This window comes from Podarcis bocagei, assembly GCF_964188305.1.
Source record: "Podarcis bocagei genome assembly, chromosome: 8".
Taxonomy (NCBI): domain Eukaryota; kingdom Metazoa; phylum Chordata; class Lepidosauria; order Squamata; family Lacertidae; genus Podarcis; species Podarcis bocagei.
The window spans coordinates 89,910,529-89,932,027 of NC_138133.1; the positions used below are offsets into that span (position 1 = coordinate 89,910,529).

Sequence of the window (21,499 nt, forward strand, 5' to 3'; positions counted from 1 at the left end):
GAGCCCTGTGACATCGGCAGCTAGCTAAACCAATCACTTTTGCTCTCCCTGCTAAGACACTATGACATAAGACGGCCTGTGATTACACCATTAAGCTATTGTTCCTAGACCTTTGCTGCTTCTTCTTCTAATGCCCCTTTCCCCACACCCCAGAAGAAGAAATCAGGATTATACCCAAAGCTCTAGGGAGCAGCACTTGTTTCCCCTCCTCCTCCCTGCACCCCTCCCAATCTTCCCCAGAGGTTCCCCTACTTTCCAGAGCTGATTTCGAGGGTGCAGTAACTGAAACGAAAAGTTCCTCTGCAAAAGCACAAACCACTTGCCCCAGCAGAAGAGGAACAATGCATATGGTCCTGAATAAATAGCCCTAAACTCTGTTGCTATGACCAGGTCTAAGGCCAGCATGATCTAAATACTTCCTTGTGTATTTAAACCATTCCTGGGCTTCTCTGGTCACCTGTGGCGCAGAAGCATCGCCACCAGGTGACCAGGCACCAAAGAATTATGGACGTTGGTTCTTTCAGGGCAACGAATCGCCAACAGTGCATGGATTGCAGGAAGCACTATTTTTTTATATTAAAAAAATGGCCTTCCAATTCTTCTGGGTGGTTGCGCAAATGCTTAGAATATAGGAATAGCAGAAAATGGCTTCTCAATATCCAATGGTCTGACTCAGTATGAGGCAACTTCCAATGTCCTTTGTTGTTGTTGTTTAGTCGTTTAGTCGTGTCCGACTCTTCGTGACCCCCTGGACCAGAGAACGCCAGGCACTCCTGTCTTCCACTGCCTCCCGCAGTTTGGTCAAACTCATGCTTTGAGAACACTGTCCCACCATCTCGTCCTCCGTCGTCCCCTTCTCCTTGGGCCCTCCATCTTTCCCAACATCAGGGTCTTTTCCAGGGAGTCTTCTCTTCTCATGAGGTGGCCAAAGTCTTGGAGCCTCAGCTTCACGATCTGTCCTTCCAGTGAGCACTCAGGGCTGATTTCCTTCAGAATGGAGAGGTTTGATCTTCTTGCAGTCCATGGGACTCTCAAGAGTCTCCTCCAGCACCAGAATTCAAAAGCATCAATTCTTCGGCGACCAGCCTTCTTTATGGTCCAGCTCTCACTTCCATACATCACTACTGGGAAAACCTTGGCTTTAACTACCTTTGTTGGCAAGGTGATGTCTCTGCTTTTTAAGATGCTGTCTAGGTTTGTCATTGCTTTTCTCCCAAGAAGCAGGCGTCTTTTAATTTCGTGACTGCTGTCACCATCTGCAGTGATCATGGAGCCCAAGAAAGTAAAATCTCTCACTGCCTCCATTTCTTCCCCTTCTATTTGCCAGGAGGTGATGGGACCAGTGGCCATGATCTTTGTTTTTTTGATGTTCAGCTTCAGGCCATATTTTGCACTCTCCTCTTTCACCCTCATTAAAAGGTTCTTTAATTCCTCCTCACTTTCTGCCATCAAGGTTGTATCATCTGCATATCTGAGGTTGTTGATATTTCTTCCAGCAATCTTAATTCCGGCTAGGGATTCATCCAGCCCAGCCTTTCGCATGATGAATTCTGCATATAAGTAAAATAAGCATAATAATAATATTGAATCATAATAAGATCTAAAAACAGAGATTGGGGGGGGGGCAGTAACAGCAACAACCCCACCTGCCCCTAACAATTCCACACTAAACAGTTCCCCAACCCAAGGGTCTGTTCAGCAGCCTCAGCTTTTTAGTAATGGGTCTCTTATAAATAGCTTTAATCTGGATGTACCAATATTACTATTCTTACATGTGAGTATGTGGCCTTTTTAAATATATACTGAATTTTGTTACATTGTGCCCTGATAGCTTTTGTCAACTTGATAATTTTGGGGCTTTATAATGTTATTTAATACTATTTTTTCCACACGTATTAGCTGCCTCGTTAGAACACAGATGTTCAGGTTGATGTATTTTGTAAAAAGTGGTGCACGAGCAACAATAAGGAAACCCGGCTCTCATGTGGCATTTATGTCTTTTTAATGGTTGTGATTGCCAATTTGCCAGGCAGAAATCCAACAGGTGCAGATATACCTGGCTGGACACTACCGGTTGAACTACCGCCTCTTTCGCTCCCCTGGTTTTTGCACTTTCCAAGGAGAGCCCGGGCACTATGTTGCAAGTAGCTCGCGCCCCATCCAGACTTGATCCTATGCAGTAGGCACGTCTTATTCGGAAGCGCACTCCGTTGAGGTCTGGTTGTTGTTTAGTCATTTAGTTGTGTCCGACTCTTCGTGACCCCATGGACCAGAGCACATCAGGCACTCCTGTCTTCCACTGCCTCCTGCAGTTTGGTCAAATGCATGTTGGTAGCTTCGAGAACACTGTCCCACCATCTCGTCCTCTGTCGTCCCCTTCTCCTTGTGCCCTCCATCTTTCCCAACATCAGGGTCTTTTCCAGGGAGTCCTCTCTTCTCATGAGGTGGCCAAAGTATTGGAGCCTCAGCTTCAGGATCTGTCCTTCCAGTCAGCACTCAGGGCTGATTTCCTGAAGAATGGATAGGTTTGATCTTCCTGCAGCCCATGGGACTCTCAAGAGTCTCCTCCAGCACCATAATTCAAAAGCATCCATTCTTTGGCGATCAGCTTTCTTTATGGTCCAGCTCTCAGTTCCATACATCACTACTGGGAAAACCATAGCTTTAACTATACGGACCTTTGTCGGCAAGGTGATGTCTCTGCTTTTTAAGATGTTGTCTAGGTTTGTCATTGCTATTCTCCCAAGAAGCAGGCGTCTTTTAATTTCGTGACTGCTGTCACCATCTGCAGTGATCATGGAGCCCAAGAAAGTATAATCTCTCACTGCCTCCATTTCTTCCCCTTCTATTTGCCAGGAGGTGATGGGACCAGTGGCCATGATCTTCGTTTTTTTGAATATCGCTGAGGTCTACTCTCGAGCAACTAGGCATGCGGCTGCTGCTTATCCTCAAGAGAGGAGCTTTCAGTAGCCACAACTGTTGCATAAAGACAGGAGCAGGGAAGCACAGCAGGGGACACGCTCTTGATAGTTTTAGCCTCAATCTGGTATGGATTAAGTTTTGCAAGAGGTCATTGCATTCTGGATTAAGTTTGCAAGGGATTATTTACATTAAAAAAAAGAACTCTCCAATTCTGTATTTGAAAGCTTCACGCGCGTAAAATTACAAGAGATTTATTTAAAAAGATCTCTCCAATATAGGATTTAAAAGCTCCACGCGTGTTGATGTACAAGCGATTGTTTGCATTAAGAAAGAAAGAAAAAGACCTCCAATTCCGGATTTTAAAACTCCACGCATGTAAATTTGCAAGAGATTATTTGAAGAAGAAGAAAAGTTTTTAGAGGGCTCTTCCTTTTCGCGTTTGAAAATCTCATTCGACTAGATTTGCAAGAGATAGATATTTAAAAATAATTTTTAAAACTTTTCAAACTGGGATTTAAAAAATTCCCTCGTGCAAATTTGCAACAGGTTATTTACATTTTTAAAAAACAAAAAACTCTTCAGTTTGGGATTTGAAAAATTCGTTTGTGAGCGGGGGCCGCGCAGGGCTCCCCGGAACGACCCCCGCCTTCGGCTTGCAGAAGATAGAGAGAAGTTTTTGCAAAACTCCTTTTTTTCCCTCCCCCGCGGGGCACCGCCTCCCCGTGACGTCACCCGCGTTCTAATTCCCACGGTTGCCACGGGCGACCGCCTCGCTCGGCTCCTCCCCGCCTTTCCCTTCAATCATTCAGAAAAGGAGGAAAAAAAGAAAAATGGTGGGCGGTGCCGGAAGGAAATCCCCGCCCACTTTCCCAGGACTCTTACTTCCTAGTGGCTAAGCGCGCTGCCATTCCAGTACCCGGCGCTTCCCTATTGGCTGGGGGCTCCACCCTTTCTCTCCACCGCTGATCTGAGTTGCAAAAGCCTGAATGTGATTATTGTCTTTGGGGATCCCAAAGTGGCGGCGGCGGCGGCAGGAGCAGCAGACTCACCCTTCCCTCTGCCTTTTATTTTTATTTTTATTTTTCCCAGCAAAGAGGTTTGGGGGCTAAGGAAAGGGGGACCAGGGACACATCTCCCCCCCATCTTCTTAGGGGGAGCATCTGGGTGCGACAGGGAGGGAAGGGTAGATAGGGGCTCCCCCAAAAAACAGACCCCCAGCCTCCTTTTAAGAGATTTGGACCCCCCAGGTGGAGATCCGGGAACAGGTGCTCAGGATTTTGGATTCTGTACAGGTGGTGGATCAAAGGGGTGTGTCTCAGGGCACAGGGTGGGGGTGCAAGACTAGAGAAGACACCCCCTTTCAGACAGGCGTTGAGGACCCATGCAAGATCCCGCCGGTAAGTCTTGCACAGAAAGCAGCTCAAGGTAGATCTCTGCCCCCACCAGCCCGTAGATTCTGAGAAAGAATTTGGATCCGACAGGTGGGCACTCCTGAAAAGGCAAGCAGGTGCTTAGAAGCACCTGAACGGAGCTGGCGTGTGTGTCTCCCAGCGAGGAGCCCTCAGGATCTTGCCCTGGGGAGTTAAGGCGCTGCGGGGAGATGTCCAGGGCTGCAGAAGACCTCGCAGCATCCTGAGCCGGCGAGCTTTGCCAGGATCGCAACCCAAAGCTGTGGCACACCTGCGGCTGCCCGACAGATGCCCACCGGCCGGCCGTTATGATCCCAGAAGAAGAGAGCCCCCCCGGAGGAGAAGCGGACGCTGACGGAGGGCTCCCCCACCTGCTGCTGCCCTGCGACGGGGGCAGCGTGCGGAAGGTGAGACGTGGGGTGAGGGGATGGGTGCGACAGGCTGACATTGCCACCAATCTGCCTGCGAATGGGTGGCAGAGCCGGGTATTCTCGTTGCCCACTGTGTGGTTGTATTGGGTACCTTTGTTTATCTGATGTGCCGTTCAAGATCCACAGTCACTTCTCATATAACGTTGCCAGTGCTTCCTATGAAATGCCAGGGCTTTGCACAAACGAGGTCCTCTTCTATGCGCCGTTGCTGAGGGAGGTGCGGAACATGCGAACAGGGCCTTTTCGGTGGTGGCTCCCTGCTTCTGGAATGCTAGGGAGGCATGCCTGGCGTCGTCCCTGGCTACTTTTTGGCAACCGTCTAAAGCATTTCTTTTCAGCCTCTTGGCTTTCAAACTGGAAGTGTTTTAGATATTGTGGCCTCTTTTAGTAGGTGGGTTATATCAGACCTCCTTCTGTGTTTCCGAATGTTTTTAGCTTCTGTTCAGTTTTAGTTTTATATTGATTTTAATTTTTATGTTATATCGTAGGTTGCGTTTGCTTTTTGGTTAGATAAGCGATTAGTAATTGTAATACAAAAATCAGTTTTAAAATTGGACCTGGGATGGAATAATAATAATTTTATTTTTTATATGCCCCCCATCTGACGGGGTTGCCCCAGCCACTCTGGGCGGCTCCCAAGAGAACATTAAAAACAGTGTAACGTCAACCATTAAAAACTTCCCTGAACGGGGCTTTCTTCAGATGTCTTCTAAAAGTCAAATAGTTGTTTAACGCAGACTGGATGTTAACCTTGCTCAATGCGTTTTGCGACCTACTTCACGGTGGATCCAAAGCACAGGATGTGGGGAGATGGCTTGGAGGGAAGTGGGACTGGGAACCAGGAGGTTCAAGTCTCCAGGAGGTGAGAAAAGAGGGGGAGTGAGCTCTGCAAAACCCACCTTGCAGAAATTATTATTATTATTATTATTAATACCCCGCCCTTCCCGGTTCAAAAACCGGGCTCAGGGCGGCTAAATGACAAATTTAAAACACTTTAAAACACTTATTCATGTGTTTATACTGCTTTTATAATTAACAATAAAATTCAAAAATAAATTAGATAATCCCCCGGGCTAGCTGGCTGAATTGGCCCTACTTGGGCCAGCGAGGAGGCCAGGGGAGAATGAGCTGTGGGGTCTAAGAGCGGGTGATCTTCATAAAAGGAGAGGGGGAGGGAAGGGAAATAAAAGATCAGGCAGAATTCAAATTAAAGGCCAGGCGGAATAGCTCTGCCTTACAGGCCAGACGGAAGGAAGTTAAATCCTGCAGGGCCCTGGTCTCATGGGACAGAGCATTCCACCAGGTCGGGGCCATCACTGAGAAGGCCCTGGCCCTGGTGGAGGATAGTCTGACTTCCTTAGGGCCCGGGACCTCTAAACTATGATTATTCATGGACCTTAAGGTCCTCTGCGGGGCAGACCAGGAGAGGCGGACCCGTAAATACAAGGGTCCTAAGCCACAAAGGGCTTTAAAGGTCAAGACCAGCACCTTGAACCTGACCCGATACTCCACCGGGAGCCAGTGCAACTGGTAAAGCACTGGGTGAATATGCTGCCATGGCAGGGACCCCGTGAGGAGCCTCTCTGCGGCATTTTGCGGCAGCGGTAAATGCTTGGCAGGGGGTTGGACTCGATGGCCCTTGTGGTCTCTTCCAACTCTATGATTCTATGATTCTATGATTCTAAGATGTGGCAAATGAAGATGTAAGCCAAGCGCACCTGTATGGGAAAGGTGTAGCTCAGTGGCAATGCCTCTGCTAAGCATTCAGACTCTCCCAGTTCCCTTCCCTGGCATCTCCAGTGAGGTCTGGGATTGCCACCTGCCTTGAACCCTACTCAGCTGCCCATCAGTGTAGACAACACTGAATTTAATGGACCCCAGGTTTGACTTGCTGGAAGCTAGCTTCTCCTGCTGCAAGCCAGCTCCAGCTCCAAATTAAAGGTAAAGGTAAAGGGACCCCTGACCATTAGGTCCAGTCGTGACTGACTCTGGGGTTGCGGCGCTCATCTCGCTTTACTGGCCGAGGGAGCCGGCGTACAGCTTCCGGGTCATGTGGCCAGCATGACTTAGCTGCTTCTGGCGAACCAGAGCAGAGCACGGAAATGCTGTTTACCTTTCCGCCAGAGCGGTACCTATTTATCTATTTGCACTGCGTGCTTTCGAACTGCTAGGTTGGCAGGAGCAGGGACCGAGCAACGGGAGCTCACCCTGTCATGGGGATTTGAACCACCAACCTTCTGATCGGCAAGTCCTAGGCTCTGTGGTTTAACCCACAGCTCCAAATTAGTCATGCTTTAAACTGAAACCCACAGTCCTTCACCTTCTCTCTCTCTCTTTCTGTCTCTCTGCCGCCCTCTGATCCCTCTCCAACCGGCTTAGGCTAATGTTTTGTGCTAGAGTTTCTTTCCTCAGGCTGGGTGACGGCTGTGTTTTTGGCAGCGATTCGTGTCTGTTAATAAACGAGTCCCGGCCCCAAAAAAAAGAGAGAGCGAGGTGCACATGGCTGGTCTGTGGCCGGGCTCTCCGAGAAGAAGTTTCTGGTTTGGCGAAGCAAATGCCTTCAGAACTGCAACCCAGCTACCCGGGAGGCCCTTGTGGTCTGAAGCCTGGTGGGAAAGGCCACAGAGGCCGTCCTCTCATTCCATGGTTCCACTTGTAAACACGTTGCTTAATGCTTGGCTTCCGAACAGCTTTTGAAAATTCCGAGGGTGCCTATTTTGCTTTCTCTGTCTGGCTATTGGCATGCATACTTCTTCTTCTTTACATTTGCTGACATACATGCACGGGGAAAATCACTTTCCATGGCCACGTTTGCTGCGTCAGATTCGTTTCTGAGGCCTGTATTCTCTCCTTCCTGGCTTCTGCCACCTTCCTTTCCCTGCAGTGATGCTTTCTTCCCCTCCCCTGCACGGCTGTACCTCTCTGCAAACTCTTTGTTAGCATATTGGGGGGGGGCATTGCGCATGACACGGAGGCAAGCCTGAATTTGGTGCGCTCGGACAGGGAGTTGCCGTCAACCCTGGTTCCACAATGATCCATTTGCTACGTAGGCTGAGACCCTCCCTGCCCGCAGACTGTCTCGCCAGAGTGGTGCATGTTCTAGTTATCTCTCGCTTGGACTACTGCAATGCGCTCTACGTGGGGCTACCTTTGAAGGTGGCTTGGAAACTGCAATTAATCCAGAATGCGGCAGCCAGACTGGGGACTGGGAGTGGCCACCGAGACCACATATTGAAAGACCTATATTGGCTCCCAGTACGTTTCCAAGCACAATTCAAAGTGTTGGTGCTGACCTTGAAAGCCCTAAATGGCCTCGGCCCGGTATACCTGAAGAAGCGTCTTCACCCCCATCATTCTACCCGGACACTGAGGTCCAGTGCCAAGGGCCTTCTCGGTGGTGGCACCCACCCTGTGGAACTCCCTCCCACCAGATGTCAAAGAGAACAACAACTACAAAACTTTTAGAAGACATCTGAAGGGAGCCCTATTTAGGGAAGCTTTTAATGTTTGATGCATTACTATATTTTAATATTTGGTTGGAAGCCGCCCAGAGTGGCTGGGGAAGCCCAGCCAGATGGGCAGGCTTTAAATAATATGTTGTTGTTGTTGTTGTTGTTGTTTTATTGTTATTGTTATCGTATACAAGCATGCTTGCCTCATTTTTAGTGGTTCATTTAGGCCAGGCTTTCCCAAAAGGTGGTTTTTTTGGACTATAGTTCCCATCATCCCTGACCACTGCTCCTGCTAGTTAGGGATGATGGGAGTTGTAGTCCAAAAACAGCTGGAGATCCAAGTCTGGGAAACCCTGACTTAAGTCATCTTAAAGCGGGTTTTTGAATTGTTTGAGGTGGTTTTAGCAGCACGATCCTGCGCAGCAAGACTACAGGGGTAGTAATTAGGAATGTCAGAAAATGACCTCTATCCCAAGTCAAACCATTGGTCCATCTTCTTCAGGATACCCACACCGAATGGCAGCAGCTCTCCAGGGTTTTCATCAGAATCTCAATTTTCTAGCCTTTCCAGGTAGAGCAGGAAATGTCTGGAGAATTGCTTCCAATCCACAGTACAGTCGTACCTCGGAAATCGAACAGAATCTGTTCCGGAAGTCTGTTCGACTTCCAAAACGTTCGGAAACCAAGTCGCGGCTTCTGATTGGCTCCAGGAAGCTCCTGCAGCCAATCGGAAGCCGTGGAACCCTTGTCGGATGTTTGGGTTCCAAAGAACATTCGCAAACTGGAACACTCACTTCCAGCTTTGCAGCATCCGGGAGCCGAAACGTTCAACTCACAAGGCATTCGACTTCCGAGGTACGACTATATTGTGCTAGATGGACCAAAAAAAAGTCAGGTTGCATTATCAACTACATGTTTGTTTACTGTTTATATTGCCAACTTTCTTAACAGCAGGCGGACAAAATCTAAAGGAAATGCTCCAAACGGGAATAACTTTTCAGTATATGTAACATGCCTCTGGTGGGATTTTGGGTGTGTTCCAAATTCAGAGTTTCTCCAGCTACTGGCAATTACGAAAACACAAGTAACTTAAAAGACAATTTTCAGAGCTAACATTTCCCTTAAGTCACCAACCTGTTAGTTTAGTGGCGGCGGCTGATGTTGTCTCCCAACTGGTTTACGTTAGATTTTTTTTTTTTACTTGTTCCCTGGTGACTCAAGCAGAAATGAAAAGGAAAAGAGCACACACAAGTTCACGCAGCCCTCGGCAACCCATCCGGGTGCTTTAATATTTCCTGCCTTAGCAGCGAACGGTGTCGGTTGAATCCACGAACCTGCCTGGACTTGCCAGGCGACTCACCTCTCGGGCCCTTTCGGGCTCGTGGGGAATCAGATTATTCACTTGCACGTTTTGTTTTCCGGTTGATATCGGGCGCAGTTGCTGTTTCGGGGAATAATAACGCAAGGAAGAAAAGGAAGAAGGAGACAGAGTAGGTCACAAAGACCCATGGAACTTGCAGGAGAGAGAGAGGCAAGAGATTATTGTGGGTGGCTATGATAGGATATGTCAAAGGCTTTGCAAATGCCACACACATACTGAGATCACGCATGCAGGCTTGCACTGTTTTGACTCGCCTTCCCATGAGATCTGCATCTAGGCAGTCATTAAAATGAATTGGAATCCAGAGCCCAAGGAGACCAGGTGTTTGATGAAAGGATGGGGGCGGGGTTCCTGTCCTTTAATAATAATAATAATAATAATAATAATAATAATAATAATAATTATTTTTTATTTATACCCCGCCCTTCCCGGTTCAAAAACCGGGCTCAGGGTGGCTAACAACAAATTTAAAACACTTAATTATTAAAGCAGCATAAAATACAGTATAAAAACATAAATAACAATAAAATTCAATTTAGGGGAAATAAGCATTAGATAATCCCCAGGGCTAGCTGGCTGAATTGGTTCTACTTGGGCCAGCGAGGATTAGCTGAGGGGTCTCAGAGAGGGTAATCTTCATAAAAGGGGAGAGGGAGGGAAGGGAAGGGAAATAAAAGATCAGACTGACTTCAGATGAAAGGCCAGGCGGAATAGCTCTGTTTTACAGGCCCGATGCAAGGAGGTTAAATCCTGCAGGGCCCTGGTCTCATGGGACAGAGCATTCCACCAGGTCGGGGCCATCACTGAGAAGGCCCTGGCCCTGGTGGAGAATAGTCTGACCTCCTTAGGGCCCGGGACCTCTAAACTATGGTTATTCATGGACCTTAAGCTCCTTTGCGGGACGTTATAATTTACTGAATTATATCCCACCTTTTTCTCCAAGGAGCTCAAGGTAGTGTACTTGGCTTTCCCCTTCCTCATTTAATCCTCACAACAAGTCTGTGAGGTAGGTTAGGCTGTGAGGCAGCAACCGACCCGAGGCCACCCAGTGAGTTTCATGGCTGGCTGTGGGATTCGAACCCGGGTCCCCCCCAGGTCCTAGTCTGATATTCTTAACTCCTGTGCCACACCGGCTGTCAGTATTACGGGGGTTGAAGAAAATTCAGGGAAAGTACCCCATGCTTAGTGAAGTATGAACCCTGAAGCCTTTTCCTGTGCTAGGTGGGAAAAAATCAATAGAATCATAGTTTTGCAGAGTTGAAAGGGACCCCCAAGAATAATCTAATCCACCCCCCAGCGCCCCTGAAATGCAGGAAATGATGCCTTTCGAAACAAATCATCAAACCCTCTCGAAGGAGTTGGAAGATTCACAAGTGGACTGCATCTTGCAAAACAGAAAAGCTGCTGTTGTCTTTCCTCGTTTTGTTTTGCGCGTGCGAATCTAAAGCCGAACCCCGTTGTTGCAGACTGGGCGGTCGGATCTTTAAAAGGCTGAAGGCCACTCCGTTTGAAAGAAACAACTATATCCGACTTTTAGAAGACATCTGAAGGCGGCCCTGTGTTGGGAAGTTTCTAATCTTTGACGTTTTAGTATGTGCTGTGAGCTGCTCAGAGCGGCTGGGGAAACAGCCAGATCTGCACGGTTGTTGTTGTTTAGTCATTGAGTCATGTCCGACTCTTTGTGACCCCCTGGACCAGAGCATGCCAGGCACTCCTGTCTTCCACTGCCTCCCGCACTTTGGTCAAACTCATGCTGGTCGCTTCGAGAACACTGTCCCACCATCTCGTTCTCTGTCTCCCCTTCTCCTTGTGCCCTCCCAACATCAGGGTCTTTTCTAGGGAGTCTTCTCTTCTCATGAGGTGGCCAAAGTCTTGGAGCCTCAGCTTCAGGATCTGTCCTTCCAGTGAGCACTCAGGGCTGATTTCCTTCAGAATGGAGAGGTTTGATCTTGCAGTCCATGGGACTCTCAAGAGTCTCCTCCAGCACCAGAATTCAAAAGCATCCATTCTTCGGCGATCAGCCTTCTTAATGGTCCAGCTCTCACTTCCATACATCACTGCTGGGAAAACCATAGCTTTAACTATACGGACCTTTGTTGGCAAGGTGGAAGAATTATTATTTATTTGCATTGTGCATGCTAATATAAGGAAATCTTTCAGTCCTTCAAAGATAGATAGATAGATAGATAGATAGATAGATAGATAGATAGATAGATAGATTGATTAAAGGGCATTTCTCATTTCAAAATCTGCAGTGGGATATACGATCCTTGCATGCACATATAAGAGGGATGGAGGCAGCGGCTGCAGCCGGCCAAATTGCATGCATTGTGATTCAGATAGGGTTGCTATGGAGACCCCAACAAGTGGAGTGGGGAACTTGTGATAGGGCCCATTACCGTTATCTCCCTGGCTGGATAATGCTGTTTTGTCACCGAGGCCTTAATACATCTGTTTCCTCTGCACGATTCCCCATCTTGGCTCTCTGCCTGCCACAAGCTAGCTCTTGATTTTCCAGGTTGGGAACAGACACAGACTGGGCTTCTCCTCTCTTTGGTCCATTTGCGAGCTCTGAGCTGTGGTTCTTTTAGCTTGGGCTTCAGGAACCTGTGGCTGTCCAGAAATCATAGAGTCGGAAGGGGGACCCCCAGCGTTCATCGAGTCCAACCCCTTTGCAACGCAGGGATCTCATCCGTGGGGCCCCCCAATCTCTGCTTAAAAATTTCCAGGGAAGGAAAGTCCACCACATCCCAAGGGAAGCCCGTTCCCCTGTCGAACGGCTCTTTTGCTGTCAAAAAGTTGTTCCTAATGTTTTCGTTGGAGTCTCCTTTCTTGTAAATTGAAGCCCTGGGTTCGGGTCCTGCCCTGCAGAGCAGCAGAAAACAGGCTTGCTCCATGTGACACTTCTTCTGTGGGGTGTTAGGTATTGGGGAAATACCTTGCTTGAGCTTGAACAAGCACCTGTTAGAAGAATTTTAAGTTCTTAGATATGTAATAATTGTTCATGGATGTACCAAGCAAACATATACATAAATATATAAACGACATGTCTGAAACACCACAGAAAAAAAAAGTCCTGAACAAATTGACCTCAAATATTTCTCTGCAAGGCCAAAGTGGGAAACCTCCCCATTGTCTCTTTCCTCACAAATCCTGTCTTAAGGGCACATTTAAGATATGAATAGGGTGTGAGCCTGTGATCTGGCTCAGGAACTAAGTATTTATCATTACAAAAGACTGGCCAGACTCCCTAGGCAATCCAATCAAGTGACCATTAAACAGGTAATCTGCCAGACAGGAGATAAACAACGCACTCAGATTTCTGTTGTAGACCACCCCTTCTGTGATGTAGGTATGATGTGTTTGGGGGGTGGTCTTGAGCTACACCCCTTCTGTGATGTATGTATGATGTTTCTAGCGGTGGTCTTGGACTCCAGGGCGGGCAATTTAAAATGCCTATATAAGGGCGGGCACACCTTTGTTCTGGGTCCTCCTCCATTCCTGCATGTGAGGGGAGCACCCTGTTGCAACAGTTCATAAAGATCAGACTTGCTAGCTGCTTTGCTTCTCAATATTCTCTGGTTGGCCTCTGCTATTTTCTCCGACCGATGGAGAACCTACAAAGGACTCCACAAGGGCTCTTGTGTACCCCATAAGAGAATAAGGACAGATTTTCTTTATTACACACCTAGCCCTCTCCTGCACCCATTGACCGAAATGTGTGGCAAACACGCATTAAAGCCTTTGGCCAAAAAAAAAAGTGTTGCGAGTTCGAGCACTGTTTCTTGAGCCAGTGGGTAGGGTTTCCATACGTCTGCAGTATCCTGGACATAGCCAGGATCTGGTCATTGGAAACAGTGTCCGGGCGGAAATTGCAAAAATGTCTGGGAAAATCTGGATGTACGGCAACCCATGTCGGAAGTGTAGATCTTGCCGGATTTCATTAAAAAATAGCTCAAAAATTCAGCACAGCTTCAGGTTTTGGGTACAGTGGTACCTCGAGTTACATACGCTTCAGGTTACATACGCTTCAGGTTACAGACTCCGCTAACCCAGAAATAGTACCTCAGGTTAAGAACTTTGCTTCAGGATGAGAACAGAAATCGCACGGCAGCAGCGGGAGGCCCCATTAGCTAAAGTGGTACCTCAGGTTAAGAACAGTTTCAGGTTAAGCAGGGAGCTCCGGAACAAATTAAGTACGTAACCAGAGGTACCACTGTACTCTCATAGACAAAAAACCATGGAGTCAAGTGCTAAGAATAAACCCTTTTTTGCAACCCACAGTACATCTGTATTGGCTGTGTTAATAATAGAGGCCACAGTGGGGTGGTAATTCTTGTCAACCAGTTTCTGTAGTAATTAAATTATTGTGTTTGGTCACTATTTTGAATATTCGTAAGAAAGTTTGTGAAATCCATTTCTAAGACTGTATTCCCAATTATTGTTTTCGGGGGGGGGGGGAATAGCTCAAAAATGGCTTCTTCTTTTTTTGAGATTTTGAAAAAGTAAAAACCAAGCTCAACAGCTTTGTGGGCCCCCCCCCCAAAAAACCCCGTTTTTTTCTCTCTGGATTTTTGCTTTTTGAAATATGGCTACCCTATGGGACACTCACTGCTGGTATTGGATTTCTCATGAAGAATCGAGAAGCATCCCATTGGTAGAGGTCCTGCTTTGAACCCTTGCCACTTAGCCCCCCCCCTAAGTAATCCCACCTCCCCCGGGGTGCTTTAACTACACAGGAGAAGGCAGTTGTCACCAAGTTAGCGCCATGCAAATCGGGTGCTCCAGGAAAGCTTATAACATCTTGGAAGTTTCCTAAAAAGCCAAGCGACAACTGTCTCCTTGAGCAGGGAGTTCCGCAGATGTGGTAAGCACTGTTTTCTGCAGCCAGTCGTCAGACTAATTTCATAATAGTCTTAATTCGCTAGTTTTGCTTTTCTTCTTCTCTGAAAAGGTCTCTGTGTGGGAGAATTTCACCTTAATGGCCGGATCCTGTTTTAGTCTGCAGAAAAAAACACCCCCCACAAAAAACTGGGTACAATGAAGTGCACTGTGACATATTTTAGAAACTGCAATCGAGGGAGAGGGCTAAAAAGTGAAAGGATATCAGGCTTAACTGCCGGGTGCTTGCAGAGTTTTAAATAGCAATTGCGCTTATCTCTAGTAGGAATTGTGGCCTTTGCTAGCTAGGTTTCATTCTCCAATGAGCAGCTGGCCCATTTCTCCACCACCTCAACCCCAAAGTGAGAGAATCTGCTCTTAAAAAGTCCTTAACAGATCGCTTCCAGGGGCCTCATGTGGATCACATTTTAAAAGATGTGTGTGTTTAGTCGTGTCCGATTCTTCGTGACCCCCTGGACCAGAGCACGCCAGGCCCTCCTGTCTTGAGGAGGAGACTCTTGAGAGTCCCATGGACTGCAAGAAGATCCAACCTCTCCATTTTGAAGGAAATCAGCCCTGAGTGCTCACTGGAAGGACAGATCCTGAAGCTGAGGCTCCAAGACTTTGACCACCTCAGGAGAAGAGAAGACTCCCTAGAAATGTTCTTTGGAACCCGAACGTCCGACAAGGGTTCTGCAGCTTCCGATTGGCTGCAGGAGCTTCCTGGAGCCAATCAGAAGCCACGCCTTGGTTTCCGAACGTTTTGGAAGTCAAACAGACTTCCGGAACAGATTCCGTTCGACTTCCGAGGTACAACTGTACTGTGGATTGGCAGCCGTTCTCCAGACATTTCCTGCTCTACCTGGAAAGGCTAGAAAATTGAGATTCCGATGAAAACCCTGGAGAGCTGCTGCTATCGGTGTGGGTATCCTGAACAAGATGGACCAATGGTTTGACTTCGGAAAAAAGTCAGTTTCCGACGTTCCTAATTGTTACCCCTCTGATCGTGCTGCTAAAACCACCTCACACAATTCAAAAACCCACTTTAAGATGACTTAAGTCATGGTTTCCCAAACTTAGGTCTCCAGCTGTTTTTGGACTAAAACATCATCCCTAACTAGCAGGAGCAGTGATCAGGGATGATGGGAACTGTAGTCCAAAACCACCTTTTTGGAAAGCCTGGCTTAAATGAACTACTAAAAATGAGGCAAGCATGCTTGCGTACGATCAATGAGATGTTTGGACAATGTTCTTGAAGCTACCAGGATGAGTTTGACCAAACTGTGGGAGGCAGTGGAAGACAGGAGGGCCTGGCGTGCTCTGGTCCATGGGGTCACAAAGAGTCGGACACGACTAAATGACTAAACATCAACAGAGACCAGGAATGATAGGCAAGCAGCATTAATGTTTATTGACACAGAGAAGGCCTTTGATAATATTTCATGGGATTTTATGAAAAGTAATTTGGAGTTAATGGCTATGGGGCAATGGGAGCAAATAGTCTTTAAGGGGTAAGTAGCATAGCATTTAAAAGAAGGCAGTTGAGCTCCTGAATTGAGGTGTGTGTTTGCGTGAAGTTTGCATGGGACCAGGAGACAGATTGATCTGGGGCATGCGCTCAGGTTGTTTCCTGAGAACCTTCCATTGGTCAGAGGTCCAAAGTCCACGAGTGGAAACTGAACTCCGGTTCGGGGCGCCTGGAATAAAACAACTGTCGCCACTTTTTGTGCAGGACCATTTTCCTATTTTGCTGCTCTGTCATCGTCCTGTCGCAAGGCTGGGCTCTCCTATTTCGTGCTGGACAATAGCTCGCCCTTAGCTTGCCCGTTCCTTTGCAGCAGTTCTGGATTTTGACCCCTTCTCTCCTTGCACGGAGCCCGCCAGATACAATAAGACCGTTTGGTGGCGTGTTTCATCGGGGCTCGGAGAAGCCTTGCTGCTCCTTTATAGATCGCCTTCCTAATCCTCCTCTCTCAGAGGCAATAAATTTCACTGCTCAGCTCCGCTCATGTAACTTAAGGACCCACCCAGGCCTCATAAATTTCCAGGGGTTGGTTTTGTTGTGTGTGTGAAGTGTTTTGGTTTTCTTTTAAAGATATGCAACCTGAACCGGCAGCCGCGGGAACAAAAGAAAATAAAAGATACGTCGGCACTCCTTTAGAAAGGCAGCACAACACAACCTGAGTGGCTGTTCCAGGCTATTCCAAAGTCCTAAAAGACCTACACTGGCTCCCAGTACGTTTCTGAGCCCAATTCAAAGTGTTGCTGCTGACCTTTAAAGCCCTAAACGGCCTTGGCTCTGTAGACCTGAAGGAGCATCGCCACCCCCATTGCTCAGCCCAGACACTGAGGTCCAACACCGAGGGCCTTCTGGTAGTTCCCTCGCTGACAGGGAACCAAACAGAGGACCTTTTCGGTGGTGGCGCCCTCCCATCAGATGTCAAGGAAATAAACAACTATCTGACTTTTAGAAGACATCGGAAGGCAGCTCTGTATTGGGAAGTTTTTAATGTTTTATGTTTTATGGTGTTTTTATATGTGTTGGAAGCTGCCCAGAGTGACTGGTGCAGGGTATAAATAATAAAAATTATTATTATTAACCATTAAGTGCTTTAAAAGATCAAAGTTCATCCATCAGCCTAGGACCCACGTACCTACGGGGCTGCCTCTCCTGGTATGCCCCGCAGAGGACCTTAAGGTCCACAAATAACAACACTTTGGAGGTCCTGAGCCTCAAGAAGGTTAGATTGGCTTCAACTAGGGCCAGGGCCTTTTCAGCACTGGCCCCCAACGTGGTGGAACGCTCTGTCACAAGAGACTAGGGCCCTGCGGGACTTGACATCTTTCTGCAGGGCCTGCAAGACAGAACTGTTCTGCCTGGCCTTTGGTTTGGACTTGGTCTGACCCTTACATTTCCCTCCCCTAAATAATCTGAGCCATTTATTTGTTTGACGGGACAGGGAACAAGTTTGTTCCTGGCCCAAAAGGAATCCTGTCCCCCTTCGGCTGTGTTGCAAAGGCTCTCGCCGACCCTTTGTGCTCTTGCAAGGAAAGTGGGGCCTCGTCTGCCTTCCACGCTGGGTTTCTGACGCACCCACCCTGCTCAAAGGTCCTATTCTTTGCTCCTCTGGGAATCCTGAGAGCTATGTGTCGTCATTTACCGGAATCGTTCATCAGTACAAAAAGATCTTCCCCTCTCACATGGGAAGAGCTTTTGTTGCACATTGCCACAAGCCCTGGGGAAACTGAATCGCCTCTTTTTTTGTGGGGGCGCTTAAAAACAAGCCCACGTCTCTTCTCTTGTCTCCCCACCTCCTTCCTTTCCCAATGTGTGCAAATTCCAGAGCCTTTATTTGGACGACTAGCCCCCTGGATTCAGTGGGAATCAACTCCCCAGTAAACATTGCCCAGAATTGCAACCTTATGCTCAAGATAGTCACCTTACCCATTTTCGAAAGTTGCACGAGACAGAGAGGAGTGTTGGACCCCTCCAGATTTCTTTTCTGCCCATTTTCAACTCTGGTCAGATTCTCCAGGTTATTGAAATGTTACGTTACTTGCAACAGCACTTAGCCAGGATATATGGGGAAGGTTTTTTTGGATATATGGTTTTAATTTCACATCTGAGCACAGGATGGAGGAGCTCAAAGTATCAGCGTCCCCAGACATCTGAAGGCAGCTCTGTATCAGGAAAAATAAAAAAATTCCTTCCAGTAGCACCTTAAAGACCAACTAAGTTAGTTCTTGGTATGAGCTTTCGTGTGCATGCACACTTCTTCAGATACACTGAAACAGAAGTTGCCAGGTCCTTCTATATAGTGAGAAGGTGGGGAGGGGTATTACTCAGAAGGGTGGTGGGAATGGGAGATTGGCAGATAGCTGAGATGTGCCTGTTGACGACTCATCTCAGCTATCTGCCAATCTCCCATTCCCACCACCCTTCTGAGTAATACCCCTCCCCACCTTCTCACTATATAGAAGGACCTGGCAACTTCTGTTTCAGTGTATCTGAAGAAGTGTGCATGCACACGAAAGCTCATACCAAGAACTAACTTAGTTGGTCTTTAAGGTGCTACTGGAAGGAATTTTTTTATTTTGACTATGGCAGACCAACACGGCTACCTATCTGTAACTGTATCAGGAAGTTTTCAATGGTTGACGTTTCTGTGTTTTTATTATGTTGGAAGAGGCCCAGAGAGGCTGGGGCAAGCCAGTCAGATGGGCACAATATAAATATTATTATTTTTTAATTTTTGTTATTATTCTGTTGCTTCGCCTTAGACTTTCCAGGAGAGCCCCAAAGTCCGACACAGAGCAAACCTGTCTCTATGTCTCCATCTCCACTGGAAAGCTACCGTATTTTTTGCTCTATAAGACGCACCAGACCATAAGGCGCACCTAGTTTTTGGAGGAGGAAAACAAGAAAAAAAATATTCTGAATCTCAGAAGCCAGAACAACAAGAGGAATCGCTGTGCAGCGAAAGCAGTGATCCCTCTTGCTGTTCTGGCTTCTGGAATAGCTGCACAGCCTGCACTCGCTCCATAAGACGCACACACATTTCCCCTTACTTTTTAGGAGGGAAAAAGTGAGTCTTATAGAGCAAAAAATACGGTATTTGGTCTCTTCATTTCACACTTCATTTATTTATTCATTTGCATTCGTCAGGGGCCCATGGACAGGAGTTTTCCGGACAAAGCCCCAGAAAGATTAAAGATCACACTTAACATTAGGACAAATTAATAAGCAGCAAGCCAGAGGACGGTAAGAGCAAAACAAATTCATTTTTAAATAGAGTCAAGAAATGAAAACGCTGAAGCGATGGTCTGTGAAATTGCAGCGATCGTGCAGGGGGACCGTGGAATCAGAGCAGGAAAGGATCAAAAGGACGCCAAGTTCACCCCCAAGTTGCAAAAGGACCTGAGGAACGAGATCGTCACCCCACTCGTATTAACCACCCCAGGGCGCTCAACCACTGCCACAGCGTGCTTCCTTCTATCAGATCAAAACGAGCAGAAAACAGCAAAGGTTGCTTCGTTCATGGCAGGGACAATCAGAATAAGGGCCACTAACCGACTGCTGATTCAGGACTTTAAATCGTGCTCTTATATCAAATTTCCTTTTCTGCGTATACTGTAATGTTTTACTGTTGCTATGGCCATTGGCTAATGCGAATAAAGTTTTATCTCTCTCTTCGTGGCTGAGTGGGGAATTCGAACCCTGCTCTCTCTCCCAGGTCCTAGCCCAGCACTCGAACCCAGTGTTTCCCAAACTTGGGTCTCCAGCTGTCTTTTGACTACAATTCCCATCATTCCATGGCCACTGGTCCTGCTAGTTAGGGATGATGGGAGTTGTAGTCCAAAAACAGCTGGAGACCCAAGTTTGGGAAACCCTGCTCTAACCACTAGGCCACCGCTGTCTCCTTCTTCCTGGAGATGCCAGGAATGGAAGCTGGGACCTTTCATCGAAGTCCCTCTGTGCTAAGCAATGTTTCTCCTCCTCTTTCTGCAACAGGGCTGTGATCCGTTGGTGCAGACTCAGCGCAGCAAATTGCAGCACCGTCGGGCACGAATCAACCAGCAGATCAACAAGGAGATGAGGATGCGGGCAGGGGCAGAGAACCTCTTCAGGTTTGTTGTTCTTCGTCTCCATACAGTTGTTTTTCCCTTTCTATCGTCGGGTTTATCTGCAAGATGTTGAGGGCTAGAAACCTAACTCTGTGAACTGCCCTGAGACCTACGGATGAAGGGTGGTATGCAAATATAATAAATAATAATAGGGGGGGGCGTGGGCTTCCCAAGGACTCGCTGCACCTTTTGCCGTGATGCAGAAAGTCGGGCGCAGTGTTCCAAAGCGTTTTGGTAAACCTAAGGTTTTATTAGGGACGCGGGTGGCGCTGTGGGTTAAACCACAGAGCCTAGGACTTGCCAATCAGAAGGTTGGTGGTTCGAATCCCTGGGACAGGAGGAGGAGTTGGGATTTGATATCCCGCTTTATCACTACCCGAAGGAGTCTCAAAGCGGCTAACATTCTCCTTTCCCTTCCTCCCCCACAACAAACACTCTGTGAGGTGAGTGGGGCTGAGAGACTTCAGAGAAGTGTGACTGGCCCAAGGTCACCCAGCAGCTGCATGTGGAGGAGTGGAGACGCGAACCCAGTTCACCAGATTACGAGTCTATCACTCTTAACCACTACACCACACTGGCGGGGTGAGCTCCCGTTGCTCAGTCCCTGCTCCTGCCAGCCTAACAGTTCAAAAGCACGTCAAAGTGCAAGTAGATAAATAGGTACCACTCCAGCAGGAAGGTAAACGGTGTTTCTGTCCGCTGCTCTGGTTCGCCAGAAGCGGCTTAGTCATGCAGGCCACATGATCCGGAAGCTGTATGCCGGCTCCCTCAGCCAGTAAAGCGAAATGAGCGCCGCAACCCCAGAGTCAGCCACAACTGGACCTAATGGTCAGGGGTCCCTTTACCTACGGTTTTATTATTTATTTGCTTTTAGTCTGACTTCAGCACTCTCTAGCTTTGATGCAGCTTGCACAATATCAACTGGTTGGAGGCTGGCTGGTCAGAATCCTGCAAGTTAAATGCAAGTGAGGCGGAGAACTTAAATACCCCTTTTCCACCAGGGGGTTTTCTGGTGCAGAAGGGGCTTTTAAGCTTTCCACCTTGCTTTGTGGGGCAGACAAGCCCTGCTCTTGTGAAAACTCACATGGCTGTCTGTGAGATCTCACGCGAGCATCTCCCGCCTTCTAAAGCTGGTTTCCTTGAGGATGTTGCAGGGCCAGATTTACCGTATTTTTCGTTCTATAACACACACCTGACCATAACACGCACGTAGTTTTTAGAGGAGGAAAACAAGAAAAAAATATTCTAAACGAAACAGTGGATGTATGATTTTTGTGGTTCATGCTGTGGCCACAGACATGTGATTTGACGGTGGGTTTGGGGCAGCCCAATGCAAAAATCCTGAGGATCCATGTGGACCCATGCTTTGTAACCACGTTATTGCGGCCCCATGAAACA

General features: G+C 47.6%; 1 protein-coding gene across 1 annotated transcript in view; it reads left to right on the forward strand.

The window, feature by feature from the left end:
- Nucleotides 1-3,896: 3,896 nt before the first annotated feature.
- RHPN1 (rhophilin Rho GTPase binding protein 1) overlaps nucleotides 3,897-21,499 on the forward strand; it is a 57,907-nt gene continuing 40,304 nt past the window's right edge. Inside the window, exons 1-2 of the mRNA XM_081204619.1 lie at nucleotides 3,897-4,738; nucleotides 19,989-20,104. Coding sequence (XP_081060745.1) covers nucleotides 4,640-4,738; nucleotides 19,989-20,104 — 215 coding nt within the window. The 5' untranslated portion in view covers nucleotides 3,897-4,639. The remainder of the gene's footprint in view (nucleotides 4,739-19,988; nucleotides 20,105-21,499) is intronic.